General features: G+C 43.7%; 1 protein-coding gene across 1 annotated transcript; it reads right to left on the bottom strand.

The window, feature by feature from the left end:
* Positions 1-1,699: 1,699 nt before the first annotated feature.
* Positions 1,700-16,733, bottom strand: zc3h4 (zinc finger CCCH-type containing 4). The gene is given in 17 exon segments (XM_030393952.1): positions 1,700-5,605; positions 5,982-6,230; positions 6,354-6,676; positions 6,825-7,005; positions 7,008-7,088; positions 7,091-7,231; positions 7,234-7,309; positions 8,241-8,350; positions 8,523-8,634; positions 9,270-9,386; positions 9,610-9,746; positions 9,868-9,964; positions 10,166-10,341; positions 10,511-10,712; positions 10,866-10,973; positions 11,061-11,364; positions 16,411-16,733. Coding segments are annotated over 17 exon segments (4,185 nt in total). The 5' UTR covers positions 16,491-16,733; the 3' UTR covers positions 1,700-3,914.
* Positions 16,734-17,117: the final 384 nt, after the last annotated feature.

Here is a 17,117-nt window from a genome sequence, read left to right as displayed (position 1 = left end):
AACGGTGCACACAGCGAAGATTTCAGCCTTTCAGCTATAAGATTGTAAATAATGTCTTTTTATTGCTGCAACACTGTTTTGCTGTGAAGCTCCAGAAATGTTTTGTGGACTATGAAACTCCACCTGACTTAGAGGTGAGGAGATAATGACGGATTGTTCATGTATTGCCAGAAAAATAACTTTTGAACTTTACCACCTTTTAGTAACTGAATACGCCACACAGTATTGTACAACTTGTCTAAAATCACAATTAACAATATGAGACAATAAGAAATTGAAGGGACTTTCATCTTCTTCTGGGTCAAAGGTCATTTCCAAATAAATCATGATTTCACTGGAGACAGACAGGATGACAGATTAACAACAGAACAAGGGAAAGAAAGTTTAAATAGTCTCAGGAAACAAAGGTCAGCTCAGTGACCACAGTCTCACCCCGCCTGAAAAGTCCTGATCTAACAAACTCCACCCGTCTGGTTCTCTGAGAAGCTTAAAATAAGTATAAGAGTTTCCTAGCTAGATGTGTATTCAGAAAACAAAGGATAACACACAGAATCCTGCTATGATGACAGTTTCACATCTCTGGGTGCCTCCTCGGCCAACAGACTGAAACAACATCACAAGATCAGAAGTTTACAGCCACGCTACCGCCATCGCCAGGCCGAGATACTCATCACACACCAGAAAAGAATAATGACAGTAATCTTTATTTAAGGAGCACTTTTCAAAAGTCAAAGTGCTTCAGAAAGGCAGATAAACATATTCACAAATTGATTTCTTTTTACTAGATTCTAAGCTCCTATTAAACGTGCTGGACACCAAATATCACAATACTGTCGCCTCAGATCACGTTCCAGTTAGTGTAAACTAAGATTTCAACGAGCAGAAGCAGCAAATGACTTGGAGGCTCCGTCCGTACTTAATTAATGATGCAGATTTTTGTAAATACTTGTCAGATAAATTTGACGATTTTTCAGTCACGAATGACACCTCTGATACCTCAGACTCAAACTTGTGGGAAACGTTTAAAGCAGTTATGAGGGGTCATATTATGTCTTACGAGGCATCTCTAAAAAAATCAAGAAACTCAAAGATTGGTTGAAATTGACAGCAAGTTATCTCAACTGGAGACACAACATAAACAAAGCAATGACAATCAAACACTGCAGGAAATTTTTTAGCCTTAAATATGAGTACAATACAAATTTAACAAAACAAGTCAGCGATCAATTGTCCCGTCTACGTACACGTCACGCAGCAAAATAATAGGACTATACTTAGAATTAGATCTGGTGCTGGAGATATACTCACAAACCCGAAATCAATAAAGGCAGATAAATAAAACGGATAAGTCGTAAAATCATCAGGTTTAAAACTAAAGAAAACACTGAATAACAAGAAGATAGTTAAAAACAAACAAACAAGGAAAGTCAAGTAAAATCAGGAGAGGCTCTCTTGTAAAAGTTTGTTTTGGAGAAATCACTCAGTCGAGCCGATTTCGGGTTGATTATTTTCTGAGCGAAGAGAAAAGTAAATCTTAACTGCAAGTAGGTCAAAAATGCGATGTTTGGTCTGAGGTGACGCCAGAGGACGGCTCATGTTTATTCATTCTGATTCAGCTTACAAAAACATCCTCACAACGGCGGCTGATAGGAAACTGACTGAATCGACTGATGTAATAAAAAAATACAGAAAACAGTTGTAACTGGTTGATCATGTATCAACTTTATTTAAATACTTTGACAACCTCACCTACAGTGTACAGTTAGAAAACTCAACTCCTCCAAAGACAGGATACTGGTCAAATTTACAGAGCAGGGGAAAAAAAAACTAACTTATAAAACAACAAAGCCATGAAGGAAAGAACAAAATCAACAATAAGTTTCACACTTCCTATAGCTGGAACTCAGCCTCCTCACAGGCTTTTTAGCGACCTGGCAGGAGCAAGTTAAGGTGATTTATTTTTTTTTTTTGTTAGTTTGAATCTTTATACACAAAACCAAATAAAAATACGTCTTTCTCCTCTTTTCACACTGTCACAGGCTGCCAATGTCCCACTAATCTTGTAGTAGTGAGCGATAATCACATATTCCTGGCATATAAAATGATTCAGTTCAAAAAATGTAAAGTGAGGAAGTATATTTACCCAAGTATAAAAAAATAAATTAAAATGATCAACATTTATACACAAGACGGTCAACAATCCTGACAGCTGTTGTACAATCTTAACCTTTTCCGGAAGTGAAAAACTTATATACGCTCCTCTACAGTGACCCCACGTTTAAAGATCTTCAAACAAGCCGAGCAGTGACATCACCTGCTTATCCTCACCCTGATTCAGACGCTGTACAAAACTCTGACTCGAACTGTTTACTCTGAGGGGAAGAAACTAAGAAGGGAGGTCATGAAGAAAATATTTAAACATTTGAGACGACTGTTCATCCTCCTTTCCCACCATGACGTCTTAAATTTGAATCTGTGCAGTCTAGTGAACCCCTCTAATGCACAGATCGATGCAAAGACTCTATGCATTGACTGAATTTTAGGTCCAAGTCTAGTTTTATGATTGTCACACTGTCGCCAGCCACTGGAGTCAAAAGCTGATACGTTTATGATGCAAGGCTGCAAAATACGCCGTCCTACCAAAACAATCGCAGAAATCTGCCGTGTTGTCCTGTTGGTTCTCTTTTGATTCTGAACTAACACAGTTAATTAAAATCAAACTAAAAGCTCAAGTCATGATGAACTCTTAACTCGGTGTGTCCCAATTTGATCGAGGTGAAAAACGGCAGATGCTACGGCTAGGGACGTTGGGTGTGTTTTGTCAACCAGCGAGGTCTGCTTTACATCTTTTCTACCTTAAAGAAGCCGTCATTTATGAACTAACGACTCTCCATTTTCACAAACCGATAAAACAAAGTGTTCAGGTGAAAGCTGACAAACGGGGTGTCTAGTGGATTAGTGGTTAGAGAGGCAGCACTGAGAGGTCACAGGTGGTAAAGTTACCTGTTGTGGTGTAAGAGCTAAACACATGAAATGAAACAGTATATGAACAGGTGGAGGAGCTACAGACATTAAAAACATTAATACGGCCCTCAGAGGACAAACTGACAGTGCAAAGAAGTAGAAAAATAAATACTAAAAAAAACAGAATTTAGATTTATGTTTAGGTGTTTGTTTCTGCAGACATGGTGACTCATAATGACAAAACGAATGCTATGGTTTGACAAGAATAAACAGTTTGTTAAAGCAGGTTATAGAGGACAGTGTCGCAAAGGCAGTGACAAAGAGGGTGATGTGTTTCTGAGGGGCAACAGTGTTGGGAGGAGTTCCCTCGGGGCTATTCATTTGATTACAAAAACACCACAAATAAGCAATATCTTGAGATGTGTCCCCATCTTTTCATGTGTTGCCAAGAGATTTGTCAGCTTTAACTGCCCGAAAAAACAAACACATCAAACGGTTTACAGATGAGGAGAAACTGTAGAAAAAAAACTGAGCAAGAGGAGCTGAAGTGAAAAAAGATGAAGCTAAAATGTTCATAGAAATGTGTTCTTGCTGCTGTCAGAATAACTGTTTTCATTAAGCGTTGAGATGAAGAGAATACATTTATTTATACATCAATATGTCTGTTTAAAATAGAGCTTTAGAGATTTAACTTTAAACCCTTCCCATAACCCAAGAGTCTTTTATAGAATATTAATCTGCAACAATGCGGTAAAGTGTGTGTGTTTGTGTGTGTGTGAGAAACGCGTCCTGTGACAGTTTGTTCACAAAGGTTTGTCTTCTTAACCAGTCTCGCGAGCCGTTGCCTCAGTGCGCTTTACTTTCTCCTCACTGATCTGCTCAGCGTCCAAAAATGTTATAAGAAGCCAACGGCTGACCACATGATGAGCTTTTGGTTAACGTTCGGGGGGTCACTGGCAGAAGGGGGAGGCTGTGGGGTCAAAGCCTTTGAAAACCTCCTTCAGCGAGGCGTTGTCCTGCTCTGTGGTCGTCTGCTCAGACTGCACCGGGCTGTTGCCTCCAAAAGGGCTACCCGTCCCACCTGGTTTGCCCGCCTGCTTCACAACGCCAAACAGAGTAGAAACTGGTAGGTTGTGGACTCCAGCGGGCCCCTGATCCCCAGCAGCTCCAGGAGCACCCTGACCTCCAGCTGCGGCTGCTCCGGCTGCAGCGGGCCCCCCCTGAGCTGTTGAGTTAGGCGAGGGTGCAGGCTTGGGCCTGGGCCTGTTGTAGCTGTTGTATCGATCAGTCCCTTGCTCTGAACTTTTCTCCGGCTCCGGTTGGTCCAACGCAGACTTCCGAACAAACAGGGGCTCCTTTGACTTGGGTTTAGTCGTTGTGGGCTCACTGGGCTTGGACTCTGTGCTGGCTGAGTTGGGGGAGTTGTTAGAGCCACTGCTGGTACCAGGGCTGCCTGGTTTGTTAGTCCGTGGGTCATACAGACTAATGCTGCTTAGGACGCTGGCTCCCCCTGGTGCCCCAGCTCCCACACCACGCCCTGCCCCACCTGACGAGAGCAGCCTGGGGTCGTAGGGTGCAATGGTAGGAGGAGAGGAGCTGGATGTTGTTGCTGGAGAGGTAGAGGAGGCAGGAGGAGGAGTGGGATCGGATGGTTGCTTCAATGCAGACTTCTGAGGCTGGAGACGGGGGTCTGTGGGGACTTTACGGGCAACACGGGGGTCTACTGGCTTTTCTACAGGTGCTGGAGGCACTGGGGGAGGTGCGGCCAGTAGAGCCACAGGGGCAGCAGGGGTGGGGACGAGAGGAGGGGAGGGAGTCTGCGACGGACTGGAGTTGACAGTCTTCAGGATACGAGACAGCAGCTCAAAGTCTGGGAGGGAGGAGGTGGATGATGAGGGAGCAGGAGGGTCCGAGGAGGGAGGAGGCTGTACAGGGGGAGGCTGTGAGTGAGGAAGTGATGTGTGGTGCTGCTGAGCACGAGACAGACGGGGGTCTGTGGAGGAGACAGATGGGATGCCTGGTGGGAGTGGAAGGAGGTCCTGTTTGGGGATGGGGAGGGGAAGGAGATCTTCAGGTGACCAGGTGATGGCTTTAGAGAAGGCCGGCATGTGAAGAAGGATGTCCTTCTTGATGTGGCTGAACTGCTGCAGCTGTGAGCGAGGGTCTCTCAGAGCCATACCCATGAGCGGGTCCAGAGGAATCGGCACCGGCTTGTCACGCAGAACGCGCTCCGTCTCCTCCTCCTCCGCTGCTGGAGCTGTGAGTGGCGGGGGCTTGTAGACCAGAGGAGGCTCTGGTTTAGCAGCAGGGGGTGACAGGGACGTCGATCCAGCTGATGCAGCAGCTGTTAGCCGGGCTAACCTGGGGTCTGCAGGCGGTCCAGAGGAAGATGATGCAGGCATAGAGTGGGTGGAGTCGGAGAGAGAGTCTGTAGCACGCGCCAGGCGTGGGTCCCGAGCCAGGCGGGGGTCTGCTGGCCGAGCCAGAGCGCCTGCCGGGGAGGCTTTCTGGAGGCGAGGGTCACTCGGAGGGCCATCAGATTTTTGAGGCACCTGGGTCTGTTGACGGAGCGTCTTCAAGATGGAGGTCACACTACCACCGCCATCTTCATCCTCACTGGAGTACCAGTTCCCTGAGTCACCTATGAAAGAACAACAGACATGATTGGGTGTTAACTCCTATTTTGTTGTAACTTTTACACCAGATATTTATTTATTTAACCTTGATTTTTTTTTTTTATGAGTCATATTTATACACATATAAATGTGTGCTTTACATGAATGGGTCTGTATATGGGAAAGTTGTATACAGTCTTTAATTTTCATTGCTTCTTTTTTCTTATTTTGAAGTCTTGCTTCATGTTGTTTCCTCTTTATCTTTCACTCCTTTTCCCCCTCTGCTTGTGACTCTTGAACTCCGGTAACAATAATATTTCCCCAGTGAGGGATCACTTAAGCCTCGTCTTATTACCAAAGATTTTCTAACAGTTTAGACACAAACTGTTGCAGATACTTTACCTTCAGTGTCTCTGCTCTTCTCTGCTCCTCCCTCGGCCATCCTGCGAGCTCTCTCCTCTTCTTCCTGCTGCTTCTGTTGGATCCTCATGAACAGGACACGCTGCGCTGGAGGCAGAAAGTCAGGCACAGAAATCCCTCCCTGATTGGCTGATGCTCCATTAGCAGAGCCATCTTGGCCACCCGACTGGTTACCAAAGTTCCCTGCTCCTCCTCTCTCGTCCATGCCAGAAAATCCCTGGTAGTTGTCACCTGAGAGAAACAGAGCAAGTGTTCTCAGTACAGAAACTCTAACTTTGCAACAATCACCTACGAACTACAGCTGATTCTTTCAGTTCTTAATTACTCTGATTAATCATTAAAACTCGCGCTCACCTTCTTGCACCACTCCCTCCATCGCCATACCGTCCTGCTGATTGAAGAAGTTGTTGAAAAAGTTTCCTCCACCCTGAGGAGGACATGGAGGCATAGCACCCCCGTGTGGAGGGCCATCACCTGGTGCAAATCCTCCCATCATGGGCGGTCCACCGGGGCCCATGTTGGGGGGCCCCTGGTTCATCCCATGGTTGGGGCCCATGTTCTGCATGTCGGGGGGCATCATGCCTGGCGGGGCAGGGAACCGGGTGGGAGGGGCACCAGGGGCCCCTTGGGGTCCAGGAGATGAAGCCTGGCCCGGGGTAGCAGCAGGAGTCTGGCTCCTGATAGAGGAAGAAGAGCAGGAGATAACATTTAGATCAAAGGTTGAAATCAGGAAGCTTTGAAAAGTAACTTGGCAGTAACAACTTTTTTGAGTTAATAATTTTCTACAGATGTTAATATGAACCGATTCTTTTATCTTTCTCTTACCTGACTGCCAGTTTCTGAGCGAGCTGTCCTGTCGGCTGAACTTTAATCTCAAACAACGAGGGGATCTTCTTCCCTGCGCCACCTCCCCCTCCACCACAAGGGGGTGGGGGGCCCATGTGGGGAGGAGGAGGGCAGTTGGGATTTGGGGGCCCTCCTTGGAAGTGGAATTCCTCAGGGCCAGCACAGGGGGACCAACGCAGGGGTTGGGCCCAGGAACAGGCCCTGGTCCTGGTCCTGGGGGCACCTTGTTGGGCATTGGCCCTGGTTAGGTCCAGGGAAGTCCCCCCAAGAGTCACCCTGGCTGGAGGGTCACGCCACCACAAATCCCCAAGGCCCTGTGTTTTGCATCTATAGGAACAGCCGAGGAGGGGTGGGGAGGAGGCCGACTCCAGGAGGAGGTTTCGGAGAGGATTGATGCCCTGCTTCTTCAGCTCCTCAACCTCCTTCTCATCCTCCGCTCCAGCTTCTGCATCCTCTGCCAGCATCTAGAACACATGTCACAAAAATGTCCACTGTTAAGTTCATCTGAAACATTTTCTCAAGACATTTCCATTATCAAACATCAAAAATCTGTCTGATAACTGACGATTTAAAGGGATATTCGGTGTAAGTTTAATCCATGGTCTAAATCACCGTGAACTGTGTTAGACTCCCTCTCGAGAGATCAAGTTAGCAGACCGCTAATTTACGGAGTTTTATCAACCTCAGAAACGACCGCACGACAACAATACACTGCAGTAAATGGATCCAAATATAAACCGCCACCAAAAAACACAATATGCTCAAACAGCACCAACTTCAGCAACAGTACAAATAGGGTCTCAGCACATAGTCCGGGGCATCTAACCTCCGCTAGCTAGCTGGATTTCTTTGTGAAGCTAAAAACAGATTTCAACTCTCCTCCATCAGCTTCCGGTCGGGAAGCCCGACGCGACGATTACCGAGTGCGGTTAGAAATGCTCAATTCCGTTCTTTTCCCTGTCCGCTCTCGATAATAACTGTTATAAACTGGCAGGTAAGACACATATGAACTTTGATTGCTTTTCCATGGAGTCATAATCATACATTTTCATCCATGAGCCGCGGAACTCTACTGCACTCGATAAGCGACTCGTCGGGACTTCCCCGACCCTATTTGTACTGTTGCTGAGTTTGGTGCTGTTCTGAGCATTATTGTGGCTTTTGGTGGCGGTTTATATTTGGATCCTTTACTGCAGTGTATTGTTGTCGTGCGGTCGTTTCTGAGGTTGATAAAACTCTGTCTGCTAACTTGATCTCTCGAGAAGGAGTGCAACACAGTTTCACAGTGATTAGACATGGATAAGTACACCGGATACCTTAAAGAATTGAGTTAATTAAAGGCATAAACCTTTAAAAATGTTTTTCAGAGCTGATTACAGTGTTTGAGGACCCTACCTTGTTGAGCAGCTCCTGCGTGTCATCATTGAGTGCTTCATGGGAGAACATGCACTCATCGTTGTTGACACAGTTCCCTGTGGTGTGGAACAGCTTACAGGGGAATTCACGTAGGAGAGGAGTCAAGGAGAAACACTCACAAAGACGCTGGACTCATTTGAATTCTAAGATTAATACAAATTCATCACATTTTCAGTTAGGTGCATGGAATTTTACAAGACATGGAAAGAGGTGCACATCAATATACGCGAGTCTCTTTGTGTGGTCACTAGTGAAGGATATCATGCATGTAAGGACAGTGGTCGGCTCGGGCACAAAATCCAGTGATGTAGAACTTGCACAGCTCCTTCTTCTTGGGCAGCTCGATGTCGTGGCTGAAGTTACAGTGGTCCCCCTGGAGAGGAAAGGGGTCATAATGAAATGTCTGATCCTGACAGCTCATGACTGACACATGTGAGAGAGCTGCCTACAAAGAAGTGATACATCAGAAAGGATAAAATAAACAACATATTGTCAACTACTTTTCTCCTGAGTTGTTTTTGTATTTTGCCTGTTACTACATGTAGAATGGTGCCTTCAGGATTTTTTGGCAGCTTAGACACAATTTTTTCAACTTGCTCCAGTTCACCAGGGCCAAAATGTCTTCAAAGTTTACTCTGAGTCATGTCTTTCCAGTTTAACCACATATTAGGCCACAGTAGTCCCTGAGGTCACTGGACCTTGCAGCTGTTTTAGGATGCCGACCCAAACTGGTTTGAAAACAACTTCAAATTCCAGGCTTTTTAGGGGGATCTGTATTGCATTTGAGTTTCCAAAAACATTTCACATCATTGAAAGTTAGCCAAAATTTGTATAAACAAAACTATACAAATGTTAAATTGCATTTTTAATGAGCATGGACAGTTCAGAAAAGCAACTGAACTGTTTAAAGGAAAAAAGATCGTTTCAAACATGTAGCATTTAAAGACTGTGTGATACTCTGTCAACATACAAACTTAAAACAAAGTAGTGAACATTAGTGCCACTTACCCAGGTGCACCTCCCCTCGATATAGTACTTGCAGATGGCCTTCCCTTTCTTATCCTGGTGCTTCTCATTAAGATTCCTTCTCCCGAGTCCTCCTCCATCGCCTCCTCCACCTCCGTCCTTAAGTACATACACACAAACCAACACATGAACACAAGGAGAGAGAAGAGTGTCAGGTAAAAAAAAAAAACAGCAGAGGATTCATATCATTTCATTCCTCAAATCTAACAAATATAAAGGAATTTGTCCACCTGACTGAGAGAAGCAGCCTTTTGCCTATTTGCATTGATTTTTTTTTGCATGAATATATGTTGGATTATCAGATTGTTTCACAAAGTCTTACCCCGTTGTCCATGTCGCCGTTGTTGTCGTCATCCATCCCCATGTCACCTCTTCCTCTGCCGCGGTTTCGGCCTCGTCCTCCTCTGATCATACCACGCCCACCTTTACCCCTCCCTCGCCCGCGGCCACCTTTACCTCCTGGTGCAGAAACAGAAAATGAAGACAGGGTGACACTGAGTTAAATTTTGAGCAACAAAGAGTCAATACTGTCAGATACTGTATCAAAGTAAATGGTAAGTAGTACAAAGTCCAAACTCACCTCTGCCTCTGTCTTTGCACTTCTTGTACTGGTTGAGTTCTTTTGAGTAGTCATCGTAGTCATCTTCCCCCATGTGTTCGTAGTCATCTTCTACATACTGTAAGGACAGATTCAATGAGTGTCACTGACTCGAGGATTCACAAGTATTGATTCATTACAGAGAGTTTTTGGTTCACTGAATTTTTTCCATCTGAAACATGTTCGAAAAACTGTGAAAATACAGAAAATAAAGCAGGAGAACAACAACTCGTTTCATGTACTTTGACCAGTCAATGGACAATGATTTCTAAAACCTCACCTCCATCTCTTCTCCGTAGCCGTCTCCATCATCGTTGTCTCCTCCCATCTTTCCTCCTCCTCCTCCTCCTCCTCCACCTCCTCCTCGACCTCCTCTTCCTCTGCTTCCCCCTCTTCCTCTCCTCCCTCCCCTCATTCCTCCTCGACCTCTCTGGTTCTTCATACGACCTTTACCGCCTGTAGAGACACAAAGATCAGGTTGGTTATTCTATCTGTGGAATTTGGATTGATAAGAAACATTTGCACATGTCCACAACTATGCAAACTATTCGGTAAAACGGCTAGATCAAGGTAACGCGTCTATTTTTCTACTTCAACTGCTCTAGCCTGACCGCCATGTACCCACCTCTTCCCCGGCCACCTCCACCCTCCTTAGCCTTGCGGTACTGGTTGAGCTCCTTAGTGAAGTCGTCATAATCTTCATCCCCCATCTCCTCTTCTTCCTCACCTTCGTAATTGTCCTCTTCGTAGTCATCGTAGCCTCCATAGCTCTGCTTTTCCATCTTCATGTAGCCGCCTTTCTTCGAGCCGCCGTAGCCCGCATGAGGCTAGAGACAGGGAAACATACAAGGTGATTTTACTTTCCACAAAAATGAACAATATAATGTTGTTTAAATTCAACCTGGTGTGTCAGGAATGATGATATATAGCACTTGAAATCATCTAATTAAGATGCATATGTGAAGATTCTTGAGACGTACAGGAGGGGGGTACTGTGGACTGTACTCTCTGTACTTCCTCTTCTCACTGGGACTGTAGTCAGAGTCATCGCTGAAGTCCGAGTGGTCGTCATCAGAGGACGCATGACGCTGAGGGAGCGCAAAACAGAGATATATTCAGAAAAGAGTTGGTAGAGAAAGGGTCTATTTCTGTGCCAGAGTTGTCAGTGTTCTTACTTTGTGTTTGGATTTGCGTTTCTTCTTGGACCTCCTCTTCTCCCTCTCTCGCTCCTTCTCTTTCTTCCTCTTTCTCTTGCGACGGTGGGCTCGCTCATCGTCTGAATTGCTGCTGGCGTGGGCCTCCCTGCTTCGCCGTCGCCGCTCCTCTGTCCCTTCCCCTGCTGCTTCACCTCCTCCGCCTGCTTCATCGCCCCCGTCTCCACCTCCTACTACAGCGGACGTACCTCCACCTGTTTCTCCCTGCTCCAGTTCTCCCCCATCATCTTCCAACTCTCCCTCCTCCAGCTCTCCATCCTCTGGCCTGTATATGTAAAGAAAGCACATGTAGAGAAGTTACATATCTCTTCTTTTAGTAGGCTGTGGGTCTGACAACCTCAAGTTTTAGGACACAAATCTATAAATGATGAATTTATAATAATAAAAAAATAAAAAATAAAACATATAGTGGGTTTTTTTCAGCCGTCGCAGATGAATCTCATGGAAAACGAGTACAGAGGCTTAGTAAAATTAACTTAAATATAACATCAGACATCACTGTACACAACGCACTATTTGCATTTGTGAGTCAAAGTGTTTACGAATGTAATATTCTAAAAAGATTCAACAAACATTTTGCCACATTTATCAAATCAATGAAAACAATCAATGTTTGGTTTGATGGCGTTGTGAAGTAGCATGGGACTGTGGGAGTTTTTGTCTTCATTGTAATACAACCACCACTACCGATGAAAATCTATTTGCTGTGACCTGATCAGAAATGTTCAAGGACGAGGGAATGTAAGACGGTTTTATTCCAAGTTTAGATGTTCGTAGACTTCCTTAACTACTCTTTGACATTGCACCTGTTTCCCTAATCATTTAAGTGACAGGCAACCTTTATGTTGAATAAAATGATTTCTTTGAGTTTGTTGGAAACATTTGCAATAGACACTCAACAAAATATATAGCAAAGGCCAAGTCAGTTTGAGACATTATGATGCAGACATGTTACATATTTTATCTTTAACAGAACTGAGACCCTGAGCCATAACTTGCATAACGAACTAATGTGAGAAAAAAGCTTTAACTTTCATTGCTAAGAAAGAAAATCAAAGTAGGTAAAAATGTGTGGCCTTGGGCCCACTTCGATTGTAAGCACCTATTACTTTCTGCCATGAAGATTTCTGACACCAAACAGCAGTATCAGGCTGTGTATTTTATATTCAAAGAGAACACTGGTTTGATTTAAAAAACACTAATACGGTAATAATCAGGGGACATAACATACACATTTGTTTGTTTTTTTCATTATGTGTCTCTGACTCTGCCAGGTGTATTTACAGAGCTCCTCTATTCCTCACAGATGTTAGCCTGTTTAATCTATTGGTGCATACGTTTGGACAAATGCCTCTACTTCAATCATCTTCAAAAAGTGTACATGAAACATGGGATCACTTAAAAATGACCTGCAAATGTCATCAGGAAAATCAGTCAACATATCTAATGGAGAGTACTATACAGTAAGTTCTGCACACACGTCACCATGTCACATGCATAGTTAACTACTCAAGACACAACGTTATAAACACCAAACCAGACTTAACCAAACCATATGAAACTCTGCACAAGTATATATGTATTTCTTTGCTCCCATTTTAACGGTGAGAAGCAAAACTGCTCTGGCAAAAAAAGTACTATGGGCACTATGAGTTTTAGAGTGCAAACCTCTGAATCCTGTAAAAATGCCCATGGCTTGGGGGGAAGGCAGAATTATTCATGTGCCGTTCCTGTCGTTAACTGCCAGGGAGGACCCTCACATGAGCCAACATGAACAAAACCATGAGATCCTAATTGACATGGATCACATGAAGGCCTCCTTCTGCAGCGACTAATGGCTGTAGGGAGGGTTGGAGTGCAGGCAACACACAGTGAGGACAAGTGGAAAGGAGGACATGGTTTTGAAACGCTCAAAAGCAATGGAGAGAAAGGTAACACACCCTCTCCAGGGAAAGCTGCCATTAATCTAAATTTCACTGATGGATTTGACACAACTGATAATATAAGCATGTCGTGTGTTTTCCCTCCCCAACAGACACCAGTCTCAGAATTCCAGTTTTATCAAAGCACAAGATCCCAACCAACCATCTATTGACCATACACATTCCTGACATACTTGACTGGTCACTGTTTGTCTGCCATTTCCACTGGCAAGTATGCGATATGACTTATGGAAAGGGCAAGAGGGTAGCGTGAACATTTAGTCAAGAAATAATGTAATATTTGACACTTCCTATTTGAATAATTAGATCCTGGCTCTCCCACAAAGGCCCATACCCAAAGTAGGCTGACAAGTCCCGTCTGCAGGATCCTGGGAGTGAGGCCAGAGGCCACTCCACTTTTCCACTGCCTTACAATCTTTGATTACTCAAAGACTGGTTTTGTCCTGCGAAGAGCATACAGTGTGAACTGAGACAAGGCAGGTGGAGAGTTTAGTCGACCTGCTGTGAAGCAAAATGTCAGCTGTGCTCTATGTGTACCCAAACCCTACCACATCCTCAGCATATCAGCTTCATGTGGGGAGAGCAGATAACCGGCCTTGATAATCTGAGCTGTGTCACGAATAAAATGTTCAGCAGATTTAGAAACTAGATTCCTTCCAGCAAAGCTACCAGTGAATGCTACTCATTAGTGGGTATAAATCCAGAGAACAAAACAAAAGTAAGTTCTAAAAGTACACGACTTTGTAAAAATCATTATTTCTGAACACAGTATCACAACTTGTGAGGTTCAAGTCACTACCAAGACAGAACTTAGCAGCATAATGCTCCAAGGAGAAAGTTTACCAAGTTACCTGGATACATTTCCTAAATAAACTGCAGAGATATCAGTCCTTGTTCCATATTTGAGGGAGCTCCAGGTTTTATGCAGCAAAGTTAACCAAATTTGATTTAATTTAGCATTTACACTGGGCCCTCGTATTAAACACTGGAGCTGATCCAAGGACAGAATCGTGTCATCTGGAGCACAATCCTGAATAAACAGGAGCTAATTTAATTTTGCTCTCAACAAAAGCCAAAACAAAACCCAACACTTGCTATATTCACCTTGAAAATAGTTTATTTTACCATTTGTCCTCAATCAGTAGCCTCAAACTATATTCATATATACAGATTATGCACTGTTTGGCAAATATTGGCTCAATGCAAACGTTCAGTATTGGACACCAACAACTCTTGTTTATTTTACACAAAAAACAGCCTCAAATACTTTGCTAACCTCCAACAGGTCCTTTTTCCTGCACCAGCTATTGGCTTTCATACAACACCACAAACAGGGGTATCATCTCAGCAGCCAAGTCACTCCTCTACCTCACTACTGGCATATGCTATGAAGCTGGCCCATTGGGCACACAGGCCTACAACAAGGAAAACTCCCCTAACACAGTGCAGGGCTCTATCATCGAACAGGGATTTGGCTGTATTATGGAAGCAGGTTGCTGTGGAAAGGGAGTGGCGTGGATTCACCGTGAGCAGAAGCTGATGGCCTCTCTGGCCTGTCCGTATTATACAAACATCACCTGCTGCCAACAATGCGCCAGTTAGGAGAATAACTTTCAGTACAAACTTCTCTCTGCTCAGCTTAGAAAATAACAGGTCTGGTCAGAGTTAACTCAAGAGTTAATGAACTTTAAGTCTACCAACACAAATATATGCTTACTTATCTGTGAAGAGGACAGACAGTCTGCAAATTAAAAAGTTATTGATTAAACCCTACCAAAGTATCTATTTACTACTGACAACTAAAACAGTCAAATCCAGGTCTGTGCACTATCTGTCATCCATGTCAACTATGCCAATCAATTTTCCACAAATTTCCATCAACACTATACTCAGCTAATGCTCAAATTTCTCAACACACCTATTAAGCAGACAACTGTAAAAAGTTCAACAGAGAACAAAATTATTCTGGTCAATCAAAGATGGCTGAAATAAAGGATTTACCATGCATTATGGTACATTATTAGCTCAGCTGAGTCCAAAACTTCATTAATTCTATAAGCAAAGGGCCATGATTAAAATGGGGAATACTTACTGTGACTGGTTTTCTTCACATTTTGCACTCAAAACCATTGAAAAAGGTTTGTCGCTAACCTTTTAGGGACACTAGTGGGGTCTGTGAGTTTTGGAATTGGGGCCAACTGGGTAACATACAGCAATTTTGCCAACTGGGGACTGTGGATAAAGGGAGCTTTGTGTTTGACTTGAAACACTTCTGGGATGCTTTGCAGACGTTTTGCACATTTTTGGGGACTTTTGTGGATGTTTGGGACGAGTCAGTGTGGGCACGACTGTGAATAATAAGTGATATGTTAGACACAAATATTCAGGCAGCACAAACGCGTTTAAAAAAGCTAGCAAGTGTGACGAGCAACAACACGGATTAGTCGATAAGTTTTAAAAAAACAATACTTTGAACACAGCTATCATTAAGGAAATTAGTGGAAGAAAATGCAATCATTTAAGGGTGTTCGGGGGTCAAAATAAGCTTGCTTTCCAGTGCTATTTAGGTAGAAAGACGATGACTTGAGTAGAACCGAAAAGTGCGTAGAGCACAAGTTGTTAAACGTTGGCGACACGATTAGCATTAGCTACATTGGATTAAGCGATGATAAAATTATTAAATAGCCCATAATGATCAAATAACATTCATCAATCTGGTCTGACGGTGTTAGTTACGGCTACAATAAATTCGATAATGCAGCGATGGGGATCGCCAAAGAATAGCAAATTACCATTAACAAAACCATTAGCCATTAGCCTAGCCTCCCTCTTGCCAACTGTGCTAGTTGGTCACATTAGCCAACAAGCTAACACTGCTAAATTAGCCTGAAGGTAGGCCCATCGTTAGCAAAAGACAATTGTTTGAACTTTTCGCATCAGCTGCATTGCAATAATTATCACACCCACACAATTAATTGAATTAACGTAAATTAGTAAACTGCTCTTCACAATGGGAAAATAATTAACCGAGGCTTTATAACCGTTGAATTTGCTAGAATGGCGGTGAAAGTATGATTGATCAGCTGTTTCGACCTCGTCTTTTCTTCAGACAAGTTGGCTTGAGTCGATTGATCGTTGATTGTGATAACGTAACAAAAAATGAGGGAATAACGTTATCCCAGGTGATATTTGGCCTCCCAGTTGGCGTTGTCGTGTCAACATGGCGTTCTTTACCTCTGTACTCGTTTTCCAGAAAAGGCGAGTTTAATCCCACTGACAGAAAAAGAAAAAGAAACCCCGGGCTTTTTGTGTAAAAGCACAGGACAAATAAATAATTTCATTTAAATATGACTGTAGAATTACTCGACCTTTCGTCAGTCAGGAGACTGTTGTGTTCGTGGTTGGTAGTTGGGGAGTTTGGATGGACAGTCATGCTTTCCACAGCCATTTCCTCTAGCTAACGTTACGTTACATTGAGGTGCAAAAAAGTACAACTCGACACTGGAATCTACTGGCTTATGCGTCACTTCACTAGGATCTACTTGTTTTGATATTAGGAAGAGTTTCTGTTCATAGTAGGCAATTCTCCACTACAGTTGTAAGAGAAATATGATGAAAGTGAGTCCTGACGTTCTCCGTCCTACTGTAGCGATGTGAAATGACGACTGGTGAACTTAAAATGGCGGACAGTCTTCTCCTAGGAGAAAAGGGGCGGGTTTCTCCGAGAATGACGTCATGACGAATAACGTTCTTGTACGCTTCTCACGGAAATAACCGAATGAGGAGACCTGAGGGTGAAACGAGCCCCTGAGTTTGACTCGCAGGTGCACCTGCAGACCAAATAGTGATTACAGAGTATTCGAATAATTACTTCTTGATAAGACTTGATTATTGCGTAAAATAAGTCATTCTAATGCGAGACACACTTGCAGAGCATTTTATCCACCATAGACCATGAGATCGCAATAAAATTTGGTTATTGGTTGTGTGATATTTGTAATCAAAATAGGAAGATTGGATAATTTAAACTAGACTAGGCAAATGTCAGGATTCCAGGACAAATATTGTTGAGGCT

The sequence above is a fragment of the Sparus aurata genome, chromosome 2, assembly GCF_900880675.1.
Source record: "Sparus aurata chromosome 2, fSpaAur1.1, whole genome shotgun sequence".
Lineage (NCBI taxonomy): Eukaryota > Metazoa > Chordata > Actinopteri > Spariformes > Sparidae > Sparus > Sparus aurata.
This window is presented reverse-complemented; position numbering and strand designations above follow the sequence as displayed.